The sequence below is a fragment of the Nilaparvata lugens genome, chromosome X (assembly GCF_014356525.2).
Source record: "Nilaparvata lugens isolate BPH chromosome X, ASM1435652v1, whole genome shotgun sequence".
Lineage (NCBI taxonomy): Eukaryota > Metazoa > Arthropoda > Insecta > Hemiptera > Delphacidae > Nilaparvata > Nilaparvata lugens.
In genome coordinates, this window is record NC_052518.1 from 103,585,016 (window position 1) to 103,610,651 (window position 25,636).

General features: G+C 32.8%; 1 protein-coding gene across 1 annotated transcript in view; it reads right to left on the reverse strand.

Moving 5' to 3' along the window:
* LOC111049569 (nucleolar and coiled-body phosphoprotein 1) overlaps positions 1–22,548 on the reverse strand; it is a 64,951-nt gene extending 42,403 nt beyond the window's left edge. The window contains exons 1-3 of the mRNA XM_039442176.1: positions 22,406–22,548; positions 16,274–16,451; positions 10,201–10,284 (exon numbers count right to left, since the gene is read on the reverse strand). Of these exons, the coding sequence (XP_039298110.1) occupies positions 10,201–10,284; positions 16,274–16,451; positions 22,406–22,533 (390 nt within the window). The 5' untranslated portion in view covers positions 22,534–22,548. The remainder of the gene's footprint in view (positions 1–10,200; positions 10,285–16,273; positions 16,452–22,405) is intronic.
* Between the last annotated feature and the right edge of the window lie 3,088 nt (positions 22,549–25,636).

The following is a 25,636-nucleotide window of genomic DNA, read 5'->3' on the forward strand; positions in this document are numbered from 1 at the left end:
TTATTCAATTTTCAATAATAAAGAGGTGACAAATAAGCAAGAAAATGATATAAAATGAAAATCAAATGTGTCCTCTGTCGACTAGTTCATGAACATTTCTGGAATTTCCTCCTTTTAACGAACACAATGGCTTCAAAATAAACTAATTTTGTAACTCTCGCCAGAGAAATGTGCGTTCTTTTAATGCGGACTGTCCCACACTACAGGTAGTCACACCAAAATGTGATAAAGTAATGTGATTTTAGTTTTAAGAACTATATCACAATTCCATACAGCCTTGATTTATGGAATTTTTTTGGAAGCATTATTCTGATCCAACAGAGTAATGCCATTAATCTGATAAAAAAAGACATTCCAATAGTGATTTACTATTGATCTAAGTTCTTGGGCCACTCTGTATCTAGCACAAGAAAATTTTGTATGAAAAATTTGTTTGTGGACTTCTCTCATGTTTTAAAATAATACATTAGAAAATCAGTGACTGAATTGATATGTCACTCAAAGATGGGATGAGCTTCTTATGCCAACTCCCATCAGAACTGTTTCCATAAATAATCTACTCCTCCATTGAGTATTCTTCTTCCCCTTCTTTCTTCCTTCCTCTGCTCTCCCTCATCCTCCTCCTCCTCCTTCTCCACCACCTCCTCCTCCTCCTCCTCCTCCTCCTCCTCCTCCTCCTCCTCCTCCTCCTCCTCCTCCTCCTCCTCACCCCACCACCTCTTCATCAAACTCTAATTATAATTATCAAAATCGTGTAGTTGGTAATGATTATCATGTTTATTATTTGATGGTGGGGAAGAGGAACATAAGAGAAACGTCTCTATGTTTTCTCTCCGCTTCTTCTTCCTCTTCTTATTCTTCTTCTTCCTCTTCTTATTCTTCTTCTTCATCTTCTTCCTCTTTCTCTTCTTATTCTTGTTTTTCATCATCACTCGTGATAATCTCCTCTTTCGTCTCCTTATCTTCTTTCTTGTTCATCTACTACCCCATCTTTTATGATTCAAATGCGGCGCCAACATTCATTGATTTCGGAACGGGAAAGTAGCGAAACCCCCCGGGAAAATCAGGAAACTCTGGGAAAACTAACTCATAAAGCTGCCGATAGACATCATCACTTGACTCATTTTCCAAAATTTTTCACATTTTTTCAATATTCACTAATAAATATGTGACAAATAAGCAAGAAAATTATATAAAATGAAAATCAAATGTGTCCTCTGTCGACTAGTTCATGAACATTTCTGGAATTTCCTCCTTTAAACGAACACAATGGCTTTAGAATCAACTAATTTTGTAACTCTCGCCAGAGAAATGTGCGTTCTGTAAATGTGCACAGTCCTTAGCTTTTAAGAAATGTAATAATCAGTTAAATATCAAGTTTGGAATATATATATATATGAAATTTTCTGGAAGCATTATTCTGATTCAACAGAGTAATGCCACTAATCTAATAAAATGAGATATTCCAATAGTGATTCACTATTGATCTAGGATTATTGATTTCAGTAACATAACTTAAGGTTTCATACTTGAGTAACCGTGAATCCCAGAATTTCTTGATTCCTCAATCAGTATCTTTCTCTGTGGAAGTGGCCACTTTAATCAAGGTTATCTATTACCTTCTCACATCCACCTCCCGTTCTGAAATCAATGGATGTACGCGCTGCATTTGAATAATAAAAGATGGGGTAATAGATGAACAAGAAAGAAGATAAGGATATCCGTCTAGCAAGGGGGGCTCCGCCACCTGCATCCCCGAGCTGAATCATCCAGAGATGAGAACAGCAGACTCGCTTTTCTCGTCTGCATTCTTCATTCGAGCTTGCTTCCAACGTCAAATAGTGAAATACAAAATTGAACATTTTTTGTGAAATGGTTTTTGAAAAATCTGAGAAAACGCAGAAAGAATGCTGGGAAAGCTCAGTGGAACCGCCTATCTTGCACGTAATATTCTCAAGTCCTCTCGAGTCAAAATTTCTAGACCCTAGCTGAACTTTCGTATCAATTTTGAACATGATCTGTTGATTAGTTTTTTAAATGGCTTATAGAACGCAGGATAACGCGGATTATGGGCGTATCTTCGAGAATTTCGTCTTATCTGTTCTTGGTGCACCTCTAGTGTGATGCCGACTGAACATACATGCCAAATTTGAAAAAATTCGGTTCATTGAATTTTTATTTCTGTTGATTATGAATGAATGAGTGAGTGATTGAATGAATCAGTGCCATTTCGCTTCTATGTATAATTTGATTGGCTTCTATCTATTCATATGTCACTGAAAGATAGGATGAGCTTCTTATGCCAACTCACATCAGATCTGTTTTCATGATGTAAATCTACTCCTTCTTCTACTAATCTAATTCTTCTTCTTCTTCCCACACCATCATCCTCCACTTCGTCCTCCTCATCCTCCTCACCCCACCACCTCATCATCAAACTCTAATAATGATTATCATGTAGTTGATTATGATTATCATGTTTATCATTGGAGGGAGAGGAAGAGAAACATGAGAGAAACGGCTCCATGTTTTCTCTCTTCTCCTTCCTTTCCCTCTCCTTCTTTTTCTTCTTCCACTTCTTCTTCTTCTCCTTCTTCTTCATCTTCTTCTTTTTTCTTCTTCTTCTTCTCCTTCTTTTTTTTTCTTCTTCATTTTCTCCTTCTTATTCTTCTTCTTGTATATAATCTTCACTCATAATTATCTCCCCTTTCTTCTTCTCGTCTTCTACTAGTTCATCATCTTCTTCATCACCAATGATTCAAATGCGGCGCGAACATCTATTGATTTTGGAACGGGAAAGTAGCGAAACCCCCCGGGAAAATCTGGAAACTCTGGGAAAACTAACTCATAAAGCTGCCGATAGACATCATCACTTGACTCATTTTCCAAAATTTTTCACATTTATTCAATTTTCAATAATAAAGAGGTGACAAATAAGCAAGAAAATGATATAAAATGAAAATCAAATGTGTCCTCTGTCGACTAGTTCATGAACATTTCTGGAATTTCCTCCTTTTAACGAACACAATGGCTTCAAAATAAACTAATTTTGTAACTCTCGCCAGAGAAATGTGCGTTCTGTTAATGCGGACTGTCCCGCACTCCAGGTAGTCACACCAAAATGTGATAAAGTAATGTGATATTAGTTTTAAGAACTATATCACAATTCCATACAGCCTTGATTTATGGAATTTTTTTGGAAGCATTATTCTGATTCATCAGAGTAATGCCATTAATCTGATAAAAAAAGACATTCCAATAGTGATTTACTATTGATCTGAGTTCTTGGGCCACTCTGTATCTAGCACAAGGAAATTTTGTATGAAAAATTTGTTTCTGGACTTCTCACATGTTTTAAAATAATACATTAGAAAATCAGTGACTGAACTGATATGTCACTCAAAGATGGGATGAGCTTCTTATGCCAACTCCCATCAGAACTGTTTCCATAAATAATCTACTCCTCCATTGAGTATTCTTCTTCCCCTTCTTTCTTCCTTCCTCTGCTCTCCATCATCCTCCTCCTTCTCCTTCTCTTCCACCTCCTCCTCCTCCTCCTCCTCCTCCTCCTCACCCCACCACCTCTTCATCAAACTCTAATTATAATTATCAAAATCGTGTAGTTGGTAATGATTATCATGTTTATTATTTGATGGTGGGGAAGAGGAACATAAGAGAAACGTCTCTATGTTTTCTCTCCTCTTCTTATTCTTCTTCTTCATCTTCTTCCTCTTTCTCTTCTTATTCTTGTTTTTCATCATCACTAGTGTAAGAGGAAGAGAAGAAGTAAAACACCTCCGATTCCTCTTTCGTCTCCTTATCTTCTTTCTTGTTCATCTATTACCCCATCTTTTATGATTCAAATGCGGCGCCAACATTCATTGATTTCGGAACGGGAAATTAGCGAAACCCCCCGGGAAAATCAGGAAACTCTGGGAAAACTAACTCATAAAGCTGCCGATAGACATCATCACTTGACTCATTTTCCAAAATTTTTCACATTTTTTCAATATTCACTAATAAATATGTGACAAATAAGCAAGAAAATTATATAAAAAGAAAATTATATAAAATTATATCAAATGTGTCCTCTGTCGACTAGTTCATGAACATTTCTGGAATTTCCTCCTTTAAACGAACACAATGGCTTTAGAATCAACTAGTTCTGTAACTCTCGCCAGAGAAATGTGCGTTCTGTAAATGTGCACAGTCCTTAACTTTTAAGAAATGTAATTATCAGCTAAATATCAAGTTTTGAATATATATATGAAATTTTCTGGAAGCATTATTCTGATTCAACAGAGTAATGCCACTAATCTAATAAAATGAGATATTCCAATAGTGATTTACTATTGAATTAGGATTATTGATTTTAGTACAAAACTTAAGGTTTCATACTTGAGTAACCGTGAATCCCAGAATTTCTTGATTCCTCAATCAGTATCTTTCTCATTCTGTGGAGGAAATAATCGTTAGCACATTGAATCACTACAATACTGTGGAAGTGGCCACTTCAATCAAGGTTCTCTATTACCTTCTCACATTCACCTCCCGTTCCGAAATCAATGGATGCACGCGCTGCATTTGAAAACTCATGGGATGATGTAAAAATTGCAGCGGAAAGTGGACTCAGATTGGCTTTCTCTTGGCTTAATCAACACATATTAACCCTCAACACAACTAAAAGCGTCTTCATGTTATTTTCACCAAATTCCCTTACTCAACCACGAACAATAGACAGTATAAAAATCCATCGATTAAACTGTAACGACCATAGACTTCTTAGCTGCTGTTCTTGTCAGAAAATTCAAAAAGAAAAAAAAGTTAAGTTCCTGGGTATCTTGTTGGATCCACACTTAAGGTGGGATAATCAAATTAATAACATGTGTTCCAAACTAAAATTCCTTATCTACAAATTTCACCAAATTAGACAACTGAGCAATATAAAAATAGCTAAACTAATCTATTATTCGTATGCTCAATCCGCTTTTCAATATATCCGCTTGGGGGGGAGCTTTGAATGCGCATTTCACAAAACTTTTCATTATTCAAAAACATCTTTTAAAAACTATTCTAGGCAAACCCAGACTTTTTCCAACAAAAGATTTATTCAGGGAGTTCAAGGTTTTAACAGTTCGACAACTTTTCATAAAAAATTTGGTACTATATATTATAAAAAATAAAAATTTATTTGAACCTCGAGAATCTCTTTTGGGCTTGCGCCCCGCGCGAGACATTTTCCAATTTGTCAGAATGGACTTGAATGTGTGTAGGAGACAGTTTTCTTATATTTCCAATAAATTAATAAACCACATTCCCTTAAATATTCTTGAAAAACAAACATAAACCAAAGGCTTAGATCAGACATAGATAAATGGATAATAGCAAATAAAATCGAGGAAAAATTGTTTTAAATAAACTAATTTTCGTCTACTCCATGGTTGCAGTTGACTTACCTACCTCTTACCGTTCTCTTCTTCTTCATTCTCCTTCTTCTTCGTCTTCTTCTTTCTTCTTGGCCTTTTCCGTCTTTTCTCCTTCCGTTCCTTTATTTTTAGTATCCTCTTTATTATTAAGTACTAGTTATTATTCTGTATTTTTTTTCAAGAAATTTGTTTTGGATCATTTTTGTTAAATATTTTTGAAAAACATTTATATTGCAACTCACACCTGCGCACAGGGTTTCTTTGCAGGTGTAGATTCTTAAATATATATATTTTTTGTCTTGAAAGTGTTGTATATTTTTTTGAGAATCAATAAATTTGAATTTGAACAGAACGCACATTTCTCTGGCGAGAGTTACAAAACTAGTTGATTCTAAAGCCATTGTGTTCGTTAAAAGGAGGAAATTCCAGAAATGTTCATGAACTAGTCGACAGAGGACACATTTGATTTTCAGTTTATAGCATTTTTATGCCTATTTGTCACCTATTTATTAGTGAAAATTGAATAAATGTGAAAAATTTTGGAAAATGAGTCAAGTGATGATGTCTATCAGCAGATTTATGAGTTAGTTTTCCCAGAGTTTCCAGATTTTCCCGGGGGGTTTCGCTACTTTCCCGTTCCCAAATCAATAGATGTTCGCGCCGCATTTGAATCATTGGTGATGAAGAAGATGATGAACAAGTAGAAGACGAGAAGAAGAAAGAGGAGATAATTATTAGTGATGAAGAAGTAGAAGTAGATGAACAAGTAGAAGATAAGAAGAAGAAGATAGAGGAGTTGGAGATGTTTTACTTCTTCTCTTCCTCTTTCACTATCTCCTTCTCTTTTTCTCAGTCCGCCCTCCCAGGTATAAAATAAAGGCAGTCATTCTATTCTATTCCATTCTCTTTCTCTCACACTTCCTCTCATAATAATCATAATCAACATCATGATCATGAGAGAAGATAAAAACAAGAAGAAGAATAACAAGTGGATGACTAAGAAGATGAAGAAGAAGAAGAAGAAGAAGAAGAATAAGGAAAAGAAGAAGAAGAAGAAGAAGAAGAAGAGGAAGAAGAAGAAGAAGAAGAGGAAGAGAGAAAACATGGAGTCGTTTCTCTCATGTTTCTCTTCATCTCCCTCCTTTACTAAACATGATAATCATAATTGGAGTTTGATTATGAAGAGGTGGGGTGAGGAGGATTTGGAGGTGGCGGAGTGAAGGAGGAGGTTGAAGATCATGGAGAGGAGAAGAAGGAGGGAGGAAGAGGGTGAAGAAGAAGAATCAACGAAGGAGTAGATTATTTATGGAAACAGATCTGATGTGAGTTGGCATAAGAAGCTCATCCCATCTTTAAGTGACATATCAGTCCAGTCAGTCACTATATACATTGGTGCATGCAATTTATATTGTAGTTCTAATTTTCTAATGTATTATTTGAATACATGAGAGAAGTCCAGAACCAATTTTTTTCATGCAAAATTTCCTTGTGCTAGATACAAAGTGGCCAAAAAACATCGTAGTCTTGGTTCATTTTCCAGTTTTCAGCTATTTTTGCCAAATCAAATAATATATATTGGACGGAGAAATTTGCTAGCGCCTTTTTTTATATTATAAAATTCTGAATGGAATTGGATCATTCGCAGGGGTGCCCACATGGGAGGGGGGGCATGGCGCAATTTGCGCCATCAACATTTTTTGGGGGGCATGATTTTTTTTATATTTTTGTCAACATTTTGAATCATGGCTGAAAAATCAAGGTATTAAATAGAGATAACCTAATGTAGTTAATTTTAATACTTTTTCCCCACCTTCACAATGTTATATTTTGCTAAGTGCAACTCAATATAAAGCATAAAAAATACAATTGATATTTTGTATGCAGGAATTTTAGTAATTTTAAGCCTATGAGTTTGAAGGTAAATCTTTGACAAAAATAAATTATAACTTCATCATCCACTATTATTCCTGATTTCCTTTGCTTAATTTTAACTTTCAATGGTCCTGTGTTTGAGTTTTCTTGCTGTTGCAAGTTGCAACCTAATTTTCTTAAAAGCACAATGATAAGTTAAATTGTAATGTACATTTTAATCTGATAATTATTTCAATTTCGAAGGCGTTTCATGATGATATCAATGTCTCTGAAATGGGAATGCAATTATAAACAATATCGCAAACTCTAGTGAATTTGACAGAAGAAAAATCTCCTCTTGTCAAAAATTTGTGAAAAATATCAAATGAAGCCAATTCCAATCTTTCAAATTTACACCCTATTTACCACACAGTAATCAAGTAATTATTGTAATGCTTCATTACTTTTTTCTGTTTTGTATAATAGTCCAGTCAAATGGTCGTTTTTCAGGAAACAGCCCGAAAGAATTTTCGCGACGGTCCTATAATATGTATTTTGGGGCGCTGAATTCTAATCTGAAATTTGCTGACACGCCAGAGGGCGGCTTCACCCCCACAACTCCCAAAAAGCCCCAAAATTTCGGACTTTTCTCAAGTTGTCCATTTAATCTTGAGAACCTTTAACTTTTCGAGAAAAAGCATTCTCTAAAATATCAAAGGTAATAAAATTTCAAATAAATTGAGTGGTCGCGCAGGACTCTACGATTTTTTATTCCGGAGTAAAGAGTTTTCAAAAAAGGGGAAATTTTCAAGGGGTTTTCAAAATTATGCAAACCTACCACTTCTACCCTATACAACTAGGATCTTTTTCTAGTAATGATAGAAAGCCACACATCACGTGAATTAACAATTCAATTTCTGAACAGAATTCCTTAGGTACCTATTTTTGAATTTAGTAGAGGTGGGAGAGGAATACACCCAGAAATAGAAAATCATGTCCTACAGCCAAAATTCAAATTTTCATTATAATACCTTTTCATGGCCTTCCTAACAAAAAAGAAACATATTTCGGCTGAAATCACCTTACGAGGGTTATTTTCTATGAGAATCACTCGTTAGATTTCAGTATTTCCAAGTGGGGGGCACACAAGGATACGTCCAGGATCAATATAAATTGCAAGCACCAATGTATATAGTGACTGGACTGGTATGTCACTTAAAGATGGGATGAGCTTCTTATGCCAACTCACATCACATCTATTTCCATAAATAATCTACTCCTTCATTAATTATTCTCCTTCTCCATCTTTCTTCTTTCTTCTTCTCTCCATCATCCTCCTCATCAGCATCCTCCTCCTTCTCCTCCTCCTCCTCCTCCTCACCCCACCACCTCTTCATCAAACTCCAATTATAATTATCATAATCCTGTGGTTGATAATGATTATCATGTTTATTATTTGATGGTGGCGAAGAGTAGCATAAGAGAAACTTCTCCATACTTTCTCTCCTCTCCTCTCTCTTCTTCATCTTCTTCTTCTTCTGCCCCTTCTTATTCTTCATCATCACTCATGATTATCTCCTCTTCCTCTTCTTATTCTTGTTTTTCATCATCACTCGTGATTATCTCCTCTTTCGTCTCCTCATCTTCTTTCTTGTTCATCTATTACCTCATCTTTCATGATTCAAATACGGCGCGATCTTCTATTGATTTCTGAACGGGAAAGTAGCGAAACCCCCCGGGAAAATCTGGAAACTCTGGGAAAACTAACTCATAAAGCTGCCGATAGACATCATCACTTGACTCTTTTTCCAAAATTTTTCACATTTATTCAATTTTCACTTATAAATAGGTGACAAATAAGCAATAAAATTATATAAAATGAAAATCAAATGTGTCCTCTGTCGACTAGTTCATGAACATTTCTGGAATTTCCTCCTTTTAACGAAAACAATGGCTTTAGAATCAACTAATTTTGTAACTCTCGCCAGAGAAATGTGCGTTCTGTTAATGCGGACTGTACCACACTCCATGTAGTCACACCAAAATGTGATAAAGTAATGTGATTTTAGTTTTAAGAACTATATCACAATTCCATACAGCCTTGATTTATGGAACTTTTTTGGAAGCATTATTCTGATTCAACAGAGTAATGCCATTAATCTGATAAAAAAAGACATTCCAATAGTGATTTATTATTGATCTGAGTTCTTGGGCCACTCTGTATCTAGCACAAGGAAAATTTGTATGAAAAATTTGTTTCTGGACTTCTCTCATGTTTTAAAATAATACATTAGAAAATCAGTGACTGAACTGATATGTCACTCAAAGATGGGATGAGCTTCTTATGCCAACTCCAATCAGAACTGTTTCCATAAATAATATACTCCTCCATTGAGTATTCTTCTTCCCCTTCTTTCTTCCTTCCTCTGCTCACCATCATCCTCCTCCTCCTCCTTCTCCTCCACCTCCTCCTCCTCCTTCTTCTTCATCTCCTTCTTCTTCCTCTTTTTCTTTTTCTTCTTCTCTCTCTTCTTCTTCATCCTCATCATCAATGATTTAAATGAGTTGGGAACATCTATTGCTTTCGAAATGGCAGAGTAGAGAAACCCCATGTGATATTTTTTAAGCGGAATAAATGATCTTTCAAGGGGATAAATTAAATTTTGATTACCCATGAGTGAATTACCCATTGAAAAATTATTCAATTTGTCACCAAGTGGTAATTAATTAGAAATTTATTAACTTATTAGAGAAAAGACTTCAAAACAAAGAACACGATGAATACAGTAATCCAGTTATCAAATATAAAAACCACCAATATGGAAAATACTTTGAGATCAGGACAAATTTATCTTTTGTTTCTTAAAAAAAACCTACTAGATTCAAAACTCAGAAATACAGAAATAAATACTAAGTTACTCACAACTGTCCCATTCTCTTTCACTGCAGGATTTGAAGGTATTATTGTGATTTTGCTCTGCCGCCTTGGTTGAGCAGATGACTCTCCCTGAAAAATTGTGAAAACGGAATTGTTTACAAAATTACTTTGGAAATCGTGTGATAACATTGAGTACAGGGAATATATTTTTCCTCCAGTTACCTTGAAAAGTGACCATTCCTGCCTGCACTGATTACGGAACGCAAAGAATCACTTTTCCGCTCTAGTGCGCAAAGTATTACTTTGCGTACTCTTAATACTTTGCGTATTATATTGCAGCCATCCCAATCAGCTGTTGACATTGTTGGCGAGTATTTTGAATGCGAATTTGTTCAATCTATATTTTTTCTGATTTTCAAATAAATAAAAATGAGAACTCATTAAATTATACATTTTGAATATTATTAATTATTCATTATTTCAAATAATATTTTTTTCATTCATAAATTGATTGGTTGAAAAATTATTCAGGAATTAAGATTTACTCAAAATTATTCAAATTTTTAAATTGATTGGATTAATTTAATTTTTAATTTGAAAAAATGATTGATTATTAATTTTCAATTGGATTATCAAGTTTAAAATAAATTAAAGTTGTTATTAATAACAAAACTATACAGACTAACATTTGATGGATTTCAGCCATCATTTTACCCATAACCAACCACTTCTCATATTGAATGGTAACTGTAGGTGCAACTGTCACTTTGCGCACTAGTTGCACAAATAACTATTTCCTACAGTTACTTTGAAAAGTGGCCATTGCTGCACTGATTACAGAACGCAAAGAATCACTTTTCCGCTCTAGTGCGGGAAAATTTTTTTCTGCACTCCAGATTTGCAACATGGCAACGCAAAATAGTTAGTAGGTTATATGGAGCACCAGTGCAGCAAAATCAAAATTAAGTTGGTAACTGCACTGACTGGGCTGCTATAATAGTGAGGTGGTCCACGTTATAATAATATCAAGGACACCGAGTTCGAGGACAGCTACCAGATCAGTGACAGCCGCCCCGCCATTCAAACACTACTACATTATTCAATTTTATTTATTAATAATAAAATTACACAGAAAACCATTTGATGCATTTCAGGGAATTTTACCCATAATATTACCCACTTCAATGGTAACTGTAGGAAAAATCAAATGTGAAATATGTGCGCAAAGTTCCTCTGCTGCACTCAACAAACCATTCCGCCCTCGCCTACGGCTCGGGCGTAAACGTTTCTTTCGGTGCAGCAAACTGTCACTTTGCGCACTAGTTGCACAAATAACTATATTAGTACAACAGTTTATACTACCTATATTAGTAGTACAATGTTTGTAATAGACTCAAACAGGTATTGGCCAAAATGTATTATGATGTCATAAACCATGGGTTTTGACAGCTCCTCAAGCACATCAAATTTTTAATTTATTTCCCTTTTTAATTTTCAATAGTAAAATCAGGATCACTAGAAAGCCACATTGCGCTGACTGAATGAAAAATCGCAGAGCTTCAGAGTGGTGGAACTTTCCAATCTCCCCACCAGCCGGCATTTTCATATTAGATTTTTCCACTTTTTCGAATCAGTCCTTTTTGTGCCGCTCCTCCGAACACTCAAAAACTCTGACTGGCCAGGACCTGAACCTTCCTCTAGACCTTCCAACCAAGCTGACGAGATGGTCATCATAAAGGGGATTGGTATCGTACTCAATTAATTATTCATCATTTTATTAGTTATAATGTGTTAGTTATAATGTTTTTGCTTAGAATAGTTCGCCTTCTTGCTGCTTTGTTGTGATCAGAATTTATATAGACTCCTTCCTGCGCTCAGGTTTTTACCTTTGCAGGGAGATATTTCTTCATAGACTAATGTAATATTTCTGTTTCTGTGAATGTATTTTTTTGAGAAAATAAATAAATAAATGTAATGTTGTTTTTCTTTTTTATAGGAATTTAAAAATAATAAATAAAATGTAGAGAATTCAAACCAAGAGGAAAATCCTCAAAATATAAAATACTGTACCTAAATAGTTTTCAAAAACTAATCAAATTGAAATAAATAGAAACTCATTTTTAAATAAGATAATTGAGACTTGTTCGATAATAATCTGTTTTCCTTTTCTTCATAGCCTAAATTATATAACTTTTAACTTATACATTTCAAATTATTTTCTTTTTAAAATATTGTAAACAATTGAATTCTGTATTTCTTAGAATGATTTCTTCTTTTTATTTCTTTAAAATATCTGCTCTACCATCTTCAGCTATGTATCTCCTTTGTAACTCTTCTTCCCATCTGGGAAGTGGTGGAGCCCCCAATATCTACAAAAAATTATAACTTGGTTACAAATGGTGATACATATTAATTGTTCACTTTTAACGTAATGCAATTGTAAAAGCTTACTGTCCGGTACGTCACAATTTTATAAAAGATTTAATACCTAATAAAGTGAAGAGGTTTATATAGCCTTGGGAGAGTCTGTTATGAGATATGGATTGCAAGGGTGGGGATTTGCTAGCAATGTTTATCTTAGGAGAATATCTTCAGTGCAGAGGAAGATTTTATGTTTGGTCAGCAATTCTCAGGGAGATATTTCATATGAGAACCTTTTGAATAGATGCAAGGTTTTGAATATAAAAGGTATATTTCTGTTTACTTTGATTTTAGAAAATTAAATATTTAAAATAATATTTAGTTATGAAAGTTAATCGATATGATTTAAGGAATGAGAGATATGTTGTACCATTTACTTCGAATAATTTAGCCAGAAACACCTTAATCTACATTGTACCAAGAACTTTCAATGATTTACCCGATAATTGTACTGAGTTTGTTAATATGCGCCTGTTGAAAAGAAATTTAAAGATTTGGTTGAATAATCACACTTTAGATGTAACATAATGTAACTCATTATTAATGTATTGTATTGTTGCAATTCATTCTGTTCTATTTTTTGTATGTAGGTTCAGGTTGACTATATATTATAACACTCTTTAGATTTTTGAGAGCTGAGCCAACAATTAATTAATATCATGATAATTTTAACTGATAAGTAAATTCTGTAAGTAAATTTAACAGTGTAATAAACTGATAAGTGTATTTAACTGTTAAGTGAAAATAAAGTTCACTGATATTTATATTTGAATTTACATGTTTTGTATAATAGTACCTTGTCAAGCAGCCTCTTTGAGGTTCGCTTAAGGTAGCTTATTTATTCAATAAACGTTTTTTCTATTCTATTCTATTCTACAAAATAAACAGTTTCATGTTTTATCTCGGATTTTCTTTTGTTTGTCTGTATGTAACGCGATTACGGCCAAACGCGTTGATAGAATTCTATGAGATTAGGCAGGAATATTCCTTTTTCAACTGCGCGTCGATGTATACACAAGGTTTTTTGAAATTTTGCATTTTAAGGATAATATGAAAAAAAAGGAATTCCTCCATACTCTGATATCAATTATCATCTACTCTGAAGATAGGATTAATCAGACTATAGAATTATTATTCATAATCAATCAGCTGACAAGTGGTTTACACAGATGCTCTGGAGAAGCCGTGTCTATTTCTATAAGGTCTATAGTTTCAATCGAAGACCTTAAAGAGGTATGCATCTTCAAGGTCTTTGGTTTCAATATTTTGTTTTGCAGTCATGGTATTATTAAGCGTGCCCATCAGTGTCAATATCCTCACATTTGAAAAAAACTAATTTAATAGGTGATTAAAAATAATCAAATGAACTGAATAATCCTGAAGAAATCATAATATTTTTGATTTTAAAACATTAATTTTCATCAGATGGAAAGATGGAACACGGAACTGGATGAATTATTTCATATCGAATAAAAATTCAAACATGAACTGAGTTTACAGGTGACATAAATATACTTGTGGATGAGAAAAATGCGTGAGGTCTACTGTTCACAGAACTACTAGTTATGAGGGTCTTTGAAGCACGTTAGGATAAAACATAATTCCTTATTTAACTTCTCATACAATAAATTTTCGAAACATGTATTTCATCATTCGTCATTACCTACAATTTGTTATCTAAATGTTATCTGTTATTTCCTTCTTAATGTTATCTAGATTTGGCAAAGAAATACAAGGTGCGATATCCTTTGTTTTTCTCTCCCGATCTGTGTTTTCTCTGTAGAAATAAAATTAATAAATGATGTGAGATTTATATAAATTGCAATTAACCAGTTGCTAGAATTTTATAATAATTATAATTAATTCAAATATCCAATGAAGGCTATATAAATATAGTGAGGTCCACGTTATGATGGCAGTGGAGAAATATAGCAGAACAACGTTGCCGATCCTCTGTCTTGTCAATGCCTTCCATAGACGGTAGCTGATACAGGTTTATTGATGTAAATGTAATATTAACGGTTCATTCTCATTAAAAATAATCAATTATATTTAATTAAGCAAGAAATTATATTTTTCAATAATTTTGTAATGAATTTTCATAATTAAGATCAAATATTTCGTTAATTCTACATTGTTAAAAGACGATCTAGCAAGAGAGCAAAGCGAGATAGCGCTATCTGCTTTGTTGAATGATAGCAATACCATTGCTAATCAAACACTGCCATTATAACGTGGACCTCAATATAGAACAAACTAAGGACTTATCCTACTGCAAATATTGACCGAAGAACTAAGTATCATGAGGTAATTCGTTGAGTGAATATGTTCAAAAAACTGTGTCCAGTTCGGGAATCGAAGACCGTGCCTGGTGGGTGAAGGGGAAAGCCGCTCGGGGTAACGGGTTCGAATACCGGTCTGGGTACAATTTTTTGGACAGTTTCACTCAACGAATTTCCTTCTGCTATTCAGTTCTTCGGTAAAAATTTGCAGTAGCTGGAATTCTTAGTTCTATTTATATAGCTTTCATTGTGTATTCGAATTAATTAATTATCAAAATAAATAAATATGTAATGAACTGTGATACGTAGGTCCCTTGTCGTAACCATCACATTCCATTAGTTATGTAAAGCTTATCTTCTAATAATATTATGTACTACAAATATGAAAAATCAAATTTATGAAATAATATGATTTTTTGAGAATTATGTCTCAGAATTCTGTGGCATAAGCTTTTATACTGCAAGGACAAGGACAGTTATATATTTAGATACAGAGAAAAAACCGAGAATAGCTTCCACTGCACAAAAGGCGATTCAGAGGACTGGCATTTCTCCAACTTAAATAATCACTCAAAACTCGATTTGCCAATTACTCCAAATCTAAAAATAATTGTAAACAATTATCAAACGATCTAGAAATCTATGGTTATAACAAATTTGTAGGGTGTTAACGGAGTGAAACCTATTTATTTTAAAAAATGGAATAGTAAGCAGAGCACTATAATTCTACTGAATCCAAATACATAATAATGTATTCTTTGTGCAAATCCTGCACAAAAACTGAGAGCTGTAAGCTTCGTTTGAATAATTATTTGTGGAGTAAAAAATAGTGAAAGTAATAAATTGAATGTAAAAGAAGAATTTTATATCTATAAAACTGCAAAATTGAATAGGAATAATTTAATAAATATAATTAAATTTGACTTAAATAATCCTATTTTTGATAAAATTAAAAGTTAATAAATTATATTTAATATTTTAGAATATGAATTAAAAATTTAAATTTAGTAACTTTAACCAGAAATAAATTAATCATATGAAATTAGGCATAAATGTTCATTTTGTATCAATTAGTAAACATTTATTGAATTTTATTTTATTTTATACGATGACGATGGTGTAATATCACCGAAACTAGTTGTTAAACTATTTCAAAGTTTTTTTTAAAAAAATAAAGGGTGTTATAAGATTTTATATTGTTTTATTTATTTGTGGAGGTACAGGTTTAGCATACCTGACTGACAATTAGGAGGTACCAGGTTCGATTCCCGGGCTGACAAATAATTTTTGGATAGTACCTCTCATAGAGGTACATCTAGCTGTTATATTTGCAATAGCTGAAATCTTCGGGGTGATTTACAGTATTGGATTTTCGTTTAAAAATAATCATAAAAATATTTTTCATCAATATTTACATTTCTAGAGTCGGAGCTATCAGCTTCTCTAGATTTGGTCCATGGTGCACTCGGCATAGGAAGCGGGGTTGGTCCTTCCTTCACCCATGGAGGCCTGAAAGTAGTTCTCTGTCCTTGTCCAGTTTGATTACCCGAATTTGGATTGCTGACCGGCATCTGTGGGTAGAATGATGGTTGCCTGAAATTCAACAAAAACTGTTTCAATACAATTTCGCAAATGAATTTGTACAATGAACTAATAAATTTTTATTTTATTTTTTTAAATTATATACAGAGTGTTGGTGAAAATTATGAAAACAGCTGGATATTTCTTTCATCGACGATAGGCTTGATTGAGGATCCTATTCTAATTGAAAACTTCGCTTCAAAATTTTAGTCTGTCATATTGGAACCTCCATTTAGAATCCATTTTTTTTTTTAATGGGAAGATGGCCATATGATACATGATTTCTATACAGAATTTGAATAGAAAATTAATGGGGAAAACCACACATCGATATCTTGAATTGTTTAAAAGCTTCTCCCATTTAAAAATACTAATATGTGATATAAAACATCTAAAAAAATCTAAACTATCAAGTTCTACTTTTTTAAGTGTATTTAACAATTCTAAAAAAATTCTAAGTGTATTTAACACTTGATATTTTAGAATTTTTTAGATGTTTTATATCATTTATTAGTATATACACTTAGTAGTAACATCTATACTCACATATTTAACACTTTGATCTGCCAGATTTTTAATGATTATTAACTATGATTAAACGAAAATCCAAATTAAATGCTGTAATACACCCCGAAGACTTCCGCTACTGCAAATATTGAGTATTAATATTCGACTCAAAGTATTAACTGTATTCAACTTGTATATACTATGCTCTGTTCTGTATATAAAAAAGAACATGTCGACTTATGTTCAACGGTCGCAGATACATAGTTTTAATACACGATCTAGTCAGATGATGCATTTTCCAAGATGTAGAACAGACAAGTCATATAAAACAGTCATGTTTTGTAGGTGGTGTCAATTTATTCAACAAGCTTCCTGCTGGAGCCAAGAATGTTTCTAATAAAGCTTTAAAAATTAAATTATTTAGTTATTTAGTAGAAAGGCCCTATTACTCTATATAAGAATTTTTGAATTCCAACTGTGATATAACATTTTAGTTTATAGTACCTGCACAAATTATTTTAATTGATGTATTTTTTATATTTATATTTATAAAAATTTTACTCTGTACTTGACAATTTCAGTGTAAATTTATGTTTGACAAGATCTTATATTCATGTATATGAATCTATGGATCAAATAAATGAATTATTATTATTAATATTGACAACAGGGTAAACAGCTAAATGGAAATTTTATGAGCTTGTTGTCAATATTTGCAGTAGCAGAAGTCTTCGGTGTGAATTACAGCATTTAATTTGGATTTTAATTTAATAATAATTATTAATTCATTAGCATTCGAGTAATTGAAATATCTCTGTAATTCATTCAATTTGTGTATGATTTACCTGTATTTTCAAACGTGTATAACTTTGAAACGGTTTGAGATATCGATATGCGGAGGTAGAAAAGGATAGCGCAATATGCTTTGTCGAATGAAAGACAAGGATAACAACACCAATAATGTTAATCGAAAACTACCATTATAACGTGGACCTTACTATTGCTAATATTGTAAAAATTAATAATTTTTATTAAAACATCTACTAGGGAAATCAATCTTAAACTGCAAAAACACTTGAGTTGATCAAAAGTTTTCAAGAATAACTTCTTGAATTCAATAAATAATTTAAAATGTTCACTTTCTTGGTAAGTGCTATCAATTTTTATTTCTGTAAAAATTTAAAAATTGAAGTATCCTATTTCAACTTTATTTCTCACAACATATTTCGACTTATAATGTAATTTTAAGTGAGTGAAATAAGAAATTTTCAATTTAAATTGTCACAAAGTATGACGGATTAGGAGTTGAGTAGTTTTGAATCATTTAGGGAGCGATAGCATGGTATTTGCTAACCCTATCATCATCATCACTCTAATCATTGCCTATCATTATCATCATTGTCATAATTGATTTTATTTTCAGCTTCCTCTTGCGACGAAGCAAGAGAATCAGAACGAGAATCAGATCTAGAACGATCCTGCATGAGCCGGCAACTTGTTTACCACTTCAGTTCTATCTTGACTTCTATATAGCATCAGCAATATCTTCATCAATATAAGCATCTCAATCGGCATCATAACTGATTATTTTTCGAGTTTCTGTCAACAACTGGGGTCCTACTGATTGAGCTTGAAAATTGTTTGTCATTTTAGTCGCTTATCTTGCGTCGCTCATTACTATTTTCAAAACCAGCAGAATCTTCATCTGAATCATCGTTGATTATTTTTCCAACTTTCTCCTCGCCACAAAATCTGACAAAATAAATTCTATCACTACCTTCTTGTTTGTGATCATGTGTTTGCATACCGGTATTCCTATGATCTATTTTCTAAGTTGTGTGTATATTTCTGAAATATAACTTAATTTATTCAAAGTGCGGTAATATTGAGTGCAATATTTGACTATAATTTGGTATTTTAATCATTCTAAATTCAAAATTTCTAGCTCATATATATTATTATTGAACAGAAACTGAAGTTTAAATTTCCTCAGTACGAACATAACCTATTTTTTCGGACATTTTATTATTTTTATCAAAATTTAGGAACAGAATAGTTTTGGGCTATGCCTGTTTTTCCATCCTGATCATATTCATATGATTTGTAATTGTATCAACTAATAAATAAATAAACATAATAAACAATAATATACTAAAATAGAATACAATCTGTAAAAGTATAAAATTCAACTCAAATTCCAAGGCAAAAGGAGCCTTCAACACAATCACAAAAAATCTGGTGTGGCGCACTCACACAACTTTCCTTGCCGTTATGAAAATTTATCACCTGACGCTAGTTTTCCCGCGCATCTCAAGTCTACTATTCAAAGATCCAAGACAGCTGGTGACAGGACAATAAGACTGGAGACACACGAAGTTTGCTATCTCTTCATAGTGAATGATTTAATAGAATCAACAGCTGTTGCCAACAGTTTGTAATTGAAATACTAACATTTTCTCGAATTTCGAGCTTATTTTCAATTTCAGGTGAAAACGTTAGGCTACTATACATTAATTGAAGAGATTTTTATGCTCAATCTTTTCCACTTGGAATTTTTTGTTTAAACTGTATCTGAAGCCTGATAATTGAGAATCTAAAATCACACTTTGCATAGATGGGGCGGAGCTTCTGAAATTTTTACAGATATGGGACTTGTGGCAGTTGATCGAGCTTATCAATGACTATTTTAGGTATAAATTTGATCAAAATCGTTGGAGCCGTTTTCGAGAAAATCGCGAAATACCCTGCTTTTGACAAAATTTTCACCATTTCATCCGCCATCTTGAATTGCATTAGATCGAAATTGTTCGTGTCGGATCCTTATATTGTAAGGACCTTAATTTCCAAATTTCAGGTCATTCCGTTGATTGGGAGATGAGATATCGTGTACACACACACACACACATTTCATTTTATCATAGGCTATCCTGGTCTTGAGATACAATGTTGGGTTACCAACTTTTTACTTTTCTGTAAATCAGTAAGTGAATTCTCAGTGAAGCCTGTTCGTGAATATAAACTTACTGACGTGCTATTCTTGAATCTTAACAAACCTCCCATTCCCATCATTCTAGCAATAGCCCAAATTCAATGCGGGAAATTTTGTTTCCAAGAATCATGTCTCAGTCACCATTGATTGTGATGAACCTAATTTAACGTTGAATTGTAGAGGATTTTGTGCTCTTGGAAACGGTTCTGGATTTTTCACTATGAATGGTTTTTGAGTTATATGGAGAAAAACAGGTATTTTCAAAGACTGTGAGGTTAGCAGAGGGTATTTTTAGTGAAGAATCATCATTTACAGACTATTTGTACCAAATAACTAAAAAATCAGTACTACAATACATTCTGCAAGCATGTATCCTCGCTCCCTTCTCATGTCACAAGTAAATGAACAGAGAAATAAACTATGAATTCGCGAAGCTGTGAATCAATGAGTCTGAACGAGACAGGAAATGAGCTGCTGATTCATGAATTCACCGCAAATACTATAGCAAACCAGTTACTTCGAACAGTGGAGGAGACAATGGAGATTTGCAGGGATATGCAAGTAACCCGCATTGTATGCTCAATCTGTAAATGAGTTTTGTGTGAGTGTGTATTAGCGATCGTAGCATAACGTGGTGGCAATTTTGGGAACTGGAGTGTATCCCAATTAGGTAGAGTACTAACAAAATGAGGAGATTTTTTTTATTACGTTTTTACATGGTTTTAAGCATGTAGAAGTGATTTTTTACTAAAAATGAGCAGTGACAATACGGGGTCTCCCCTACGGACACACACACACACACACACACACACACACACACACACACACACACACACACAGACCAATACCCAAAAACCACTTTTTTTGACTCAGGGGACCTTGAAACGTATAGAAATTTAGAAATTTGGGGTACCTTATTTTTTTCGGAAAGCAATACTTTCCTGATCTATGATAATAGGGCAAGGAAAGTAAAAACAGCTTTTAAATAATATTAGCGCTCAAAACCTGAATATGAATTATTACCAACCATTGATGAATTTTTTGAAAAAATTTGCAGCTCCAAGGATCTGGCAATGAAAAATGCAATATGCAAATGCCGCCTGAATATATCATTTAAGCCGTCAATGTGCCTTACGTCTGTCATACTTCAGCCGGGACCAACAGTTTAACGTGCCCCTCCGATAACACGGGAGTGATCTAGTTAAAAAACTTTTGGTATTGAGAGGGTTTCAACCCGGGATCTCTATGCTGCTACGCAAGCACTCTATATCCACTAGACCACGGATCACTCCAAAAATGAAATGAATAATTTGAAGACTAATAAAATCAACTAATAAAAAATAAAAATACATTGTAGAAATAGTAACAAGTAAAATGTGAATACAGTACTTATATTGCATAAAATTACAAATACAACAAAGGAGTTCCGATGCAAGAGTACATACTACTGAGAAAATATTTACTTCACTTTACTTTTATTTTCTTGTTCGTCACAATAATTATTAAACTGCATTAAGGGAGCAACGATCCCGCAGTATATGACACGTCAAAATATATATGTGTTTGTATTTGATCATGGCAAGGGAAGTAGTGTGAGTGTGTCACACCAGATTTTTTATTTTTTACATAATTGAAAATGTTTTTTTCAATGACATCTATAGTACCTATAATTGTAATTGTCAATGAATAAATGTCTCCACAAACAATATAAGTTTTCATTTGATCACAGAGTTTCAAATTGATTGTATCACATTGGCATGCAGTCTACTATCAAAAATATTATCCTTCATGATACCTGCATATTGTATACCGTTTGATGATTGGTAAATTAATGTTTTCACAAGAATAAAAATGATATTCAGGTAGAGCAGTTTATTCAAAAGAACACATGTCGATATTTTATTTGTAGAACAGCTGTTTTGACAACTTTTAAAAAATCCTCAAATTTCATAATTCAAACAAAGGAAAATGTACTCTGAAAACAATGACAATAGTATAATCATAGTTTTAATTATTTAGCCGCCAATCGGCATAATGTTATTCCCCGAAATTATCCTCTTTTAAGAATGAGTCTTATAGATCAATGAGCAAGGAAAGTTGTGTGAGTGTACCACACCAGATTTTATTTTCTACATTTCAACTTGAAAATGACCTAAGTTGGGTCGAAGCTAGTCGTTGAAAAATTTTAAAGTTTATAATAATAAAGGGTACTACACGGTTTTTATATTGTTTTTATTAAAATATGCCAACTATATTGTGAATGTTAACCATAAAGTTTAGTTACTAATACAATGCTCATCATAATTATTAGTTACTAATGATTGCTCATCATAATTTGTATTTGTTTCACTGAACTTTTGGGTGGAGGTTGGGGAATTAGTGTGACTGCATCAGTATAATAATACACACACACTGTCCTACTACAAGCAATGAAACTCTTCAAAAATGAAATCTAGATCAAGGATATGACCTCAAAGTTTTTTGTTTTTCATGGCTGAGATGGTCATTAGCATCGCTGTCTAATGTCCCTGATGAAGATGTGGATCTAGTCTCATCTTCACTGGTCGAACTACACAAAACTTCGTCACTATCTTGCATTTGTTTAATCAGAGCAAGTAAGTAATTCCTAGTTGGAAAATCATTTAACGACTGATCATCTTCCAATACAATTGAGGGTGGGAGACGTTTGTGATTCGTTTTGAAACAGTTCGATTTCTCAGCGAATTGTTTACTTCGTCAAGGCGTTTAGGCTATTTTTAAATAGCCACATTTACTACGCCATCATTTTTGGAAAGCATCCAGTGTTCTATTAACACCAACCCCTCTTTCTATCCTATGCCCTTGATCTGTCTCACTTTCTCTCTTGCTCTTCTGCACTCCCTCATTTATACTAATTCAAAATCATCTGATTGAGTAGTGGTGAATGAATTAGCAACAATAGTGATCCATATGAACAGGCGGTGTTTGATTCTGAATAATATCCAACTGCTACCGTACTCTTATAAATTTTTTTCACAACTTTGGACATTTTTAGGTCCGATTCATCTTGAATAATTGCATATATATGCTCTACAATATATTAGAAGTTCCGTTATCAATCAAATATAATGATTATTAATTTCACCTTGTTTGTTCCTTTGATTGTTCATTTCACCTTCCACCACATTACTGATGAGTGTCCCATCTATCACACCATGTAGGAAGTAAATATTACTTTTTTAGTAATATTAGTAAGAACTATATATTATATAGTGGTATATATATTAGTATATATTATATAGTATATTAATTGACCGAACGTAGTGAGGTCTATGTTTCAACTCAATTTGCTTTTGTCTGTCTGTATGTAACGCGATTACGGCCGAACGCGTTGATAGAATTCGATGAGATTTGGCAGGAGTATTCCTTCTTCAACTGCGCGTCGATGTATACACAAGGTTTTTAGAAATTTTGCATTTTAAGGATAATATGAAAAGAAAAGGAATTCCTCAATACACTGATATCACTATATATCATCTAGTTTGAAGATAGGATCAATCAGAGTTTAGAATTATTCATAAGCAATCAGCTGACAAGTGGATTATTCATTAATCATATGGGATACAATTAATTCAAACGTGAACTGAGTTTATTAACATATTATATAAGTGAGTTTTTGATCTTGGAGAAAACAAATAACAGTGTTTTTCCGAGAAAACTTTTTCATTTTGATAGCTTGATGATATACAAATCAAAAAACTTTGTAAAATATCACCAGTAGAAAGTTTATTTTTAGCCTTGCACAGCCTTAAGTAATTTTGAATAGTGATAGAATCATGAAATCTATCACTAAAAATAATCAATTCAAGTGAAAATTTTATGTTGAACTTGAGTGTAATACTGTAAAAAAATTCTAATCACATTTGAAAATGATGAGCGGTGTATCTGGTTATACACAATATTTTCACAAATCTGTATTCTCGAATATCCCTATTCCTTAGATATCCGAGTTTGAAGGAATAAATATTTTTGGCACTTTCTCAATTAAAAATAACGAATAAAATTGGCATGACTGTTGGTTGCGGGTTCCTAATTTTCAAAGAACAGCAAATGAACTCTGGATTTGGCAACAATCCACAATTTTATCAGGAAGTCGCCCGTTATTTACGACAACATTTTTAAAAATGAAAACTAAATTTAAAGATTCTTAGCCATGAATGAGATCATGAGTGGTCGGCTATATTAAATTCATGGACATATTTACAGTTTTGGTGATAGAAGCCATATATAAAAATTTATTTTATTCAATATAAATGTGGCTAATAATGTTTGCAAGCCCTTTTCTTTTAGATAAATTTAAGTGGACTCGCTTACAATTTTTGCTCATATTTTTCTCTCTTTTTCCCTGCCATCTTCTCTAATTCTTCCCTTTTCTACTCATCTTCACCCTTCATTCCTTACTTTTATACCCTCTACCTGCCTATTACATGGAAAACCATAGTTGGCTAGGTATTTTTCCTCCTTTCGTTCTTTTCAACACACCCCACCATGAACCCTGTTTTTGTATTTTATTAGAAACTTATTCTTGATAATGAATTTTTGTATTTTGATTTCCTTTATGTATTTTGTGTTGAATTGAATAAATCTTTTTGTTTTCAAAATAAATAGAAATAAAAAAAAATTTGATTGATTGAATATAATTTTATCTATAATTCAATGTAAATTGATTACATTATTAATGTAGCTATGACTGATTCATACGTTATATGAATCATTTTTTGCTATTGATTTTTATTAAATATTGAGTAGCAATAAATTAAATATATTGATTCATATTTGAAGTATGACTGTGAATCCTATTCCTTATATTATATCAGTTCAATTTATTACATTCTGGATAGAATGCATTGAGAATTATTTTCAAAATTCATTCCATATTCAATATTTTGTTATCCATGTACCTGAATCTGCTCAATTTATTACATTCTGGATAGAATGCATTGAGGATTATTTTCAAGATTCATTCCATATTCAATATTTTGTTATCCATGCACCTGAATCTGCTCACTCCCTAGAAGAGTGAGTAATTTTAAGTTGTTTTAATTCATTTGTAATAGATTAATATTCTTAATAACTTTTATTGTGACTCATGTAAAAATTACTTGATTGAAGACATTTATCATTTTATAGGAAAATGTAAGGTGCTATCAGAGTACCGAGTAAAATGGTTTGGAAGCTCGATGATAACGGATGAAATGGTTCAAGAGTATTTAAATGGTAAAAACTGGAAAAGTCTAGCGGGATATGTGAATGTAACATTGAGATTTAGAAAGCTCCTTGTGGATGAATTTAATTTCTAAAAATAGCTGTACTATAATAATACTTGTGGATAATAGAAAATAAATATGTCATTGTAAATATTGTTCCCAAACCGAAAACTGTACATATAGCTCTGGACATGTATGATTGAGTTCATCGGTTTATTATTGAAGATGATTATTTATTGTTCACATGAGTTCAAATTATCATTGTATCACTTCATTTCATGAAGAATTATTTGTATGTTCGATTAATAAGTAAGAATAATTTACTTTGTATCAATGTGTAGTTCATCTCTAGGCCTATAATAATGATTCAGGTTTCTCAAATGAACTGAAAATGATAAGATTCCAAGCATAGACGGACTACTGTGCTATGAGTGACTGATATTTAGTGCTAACTT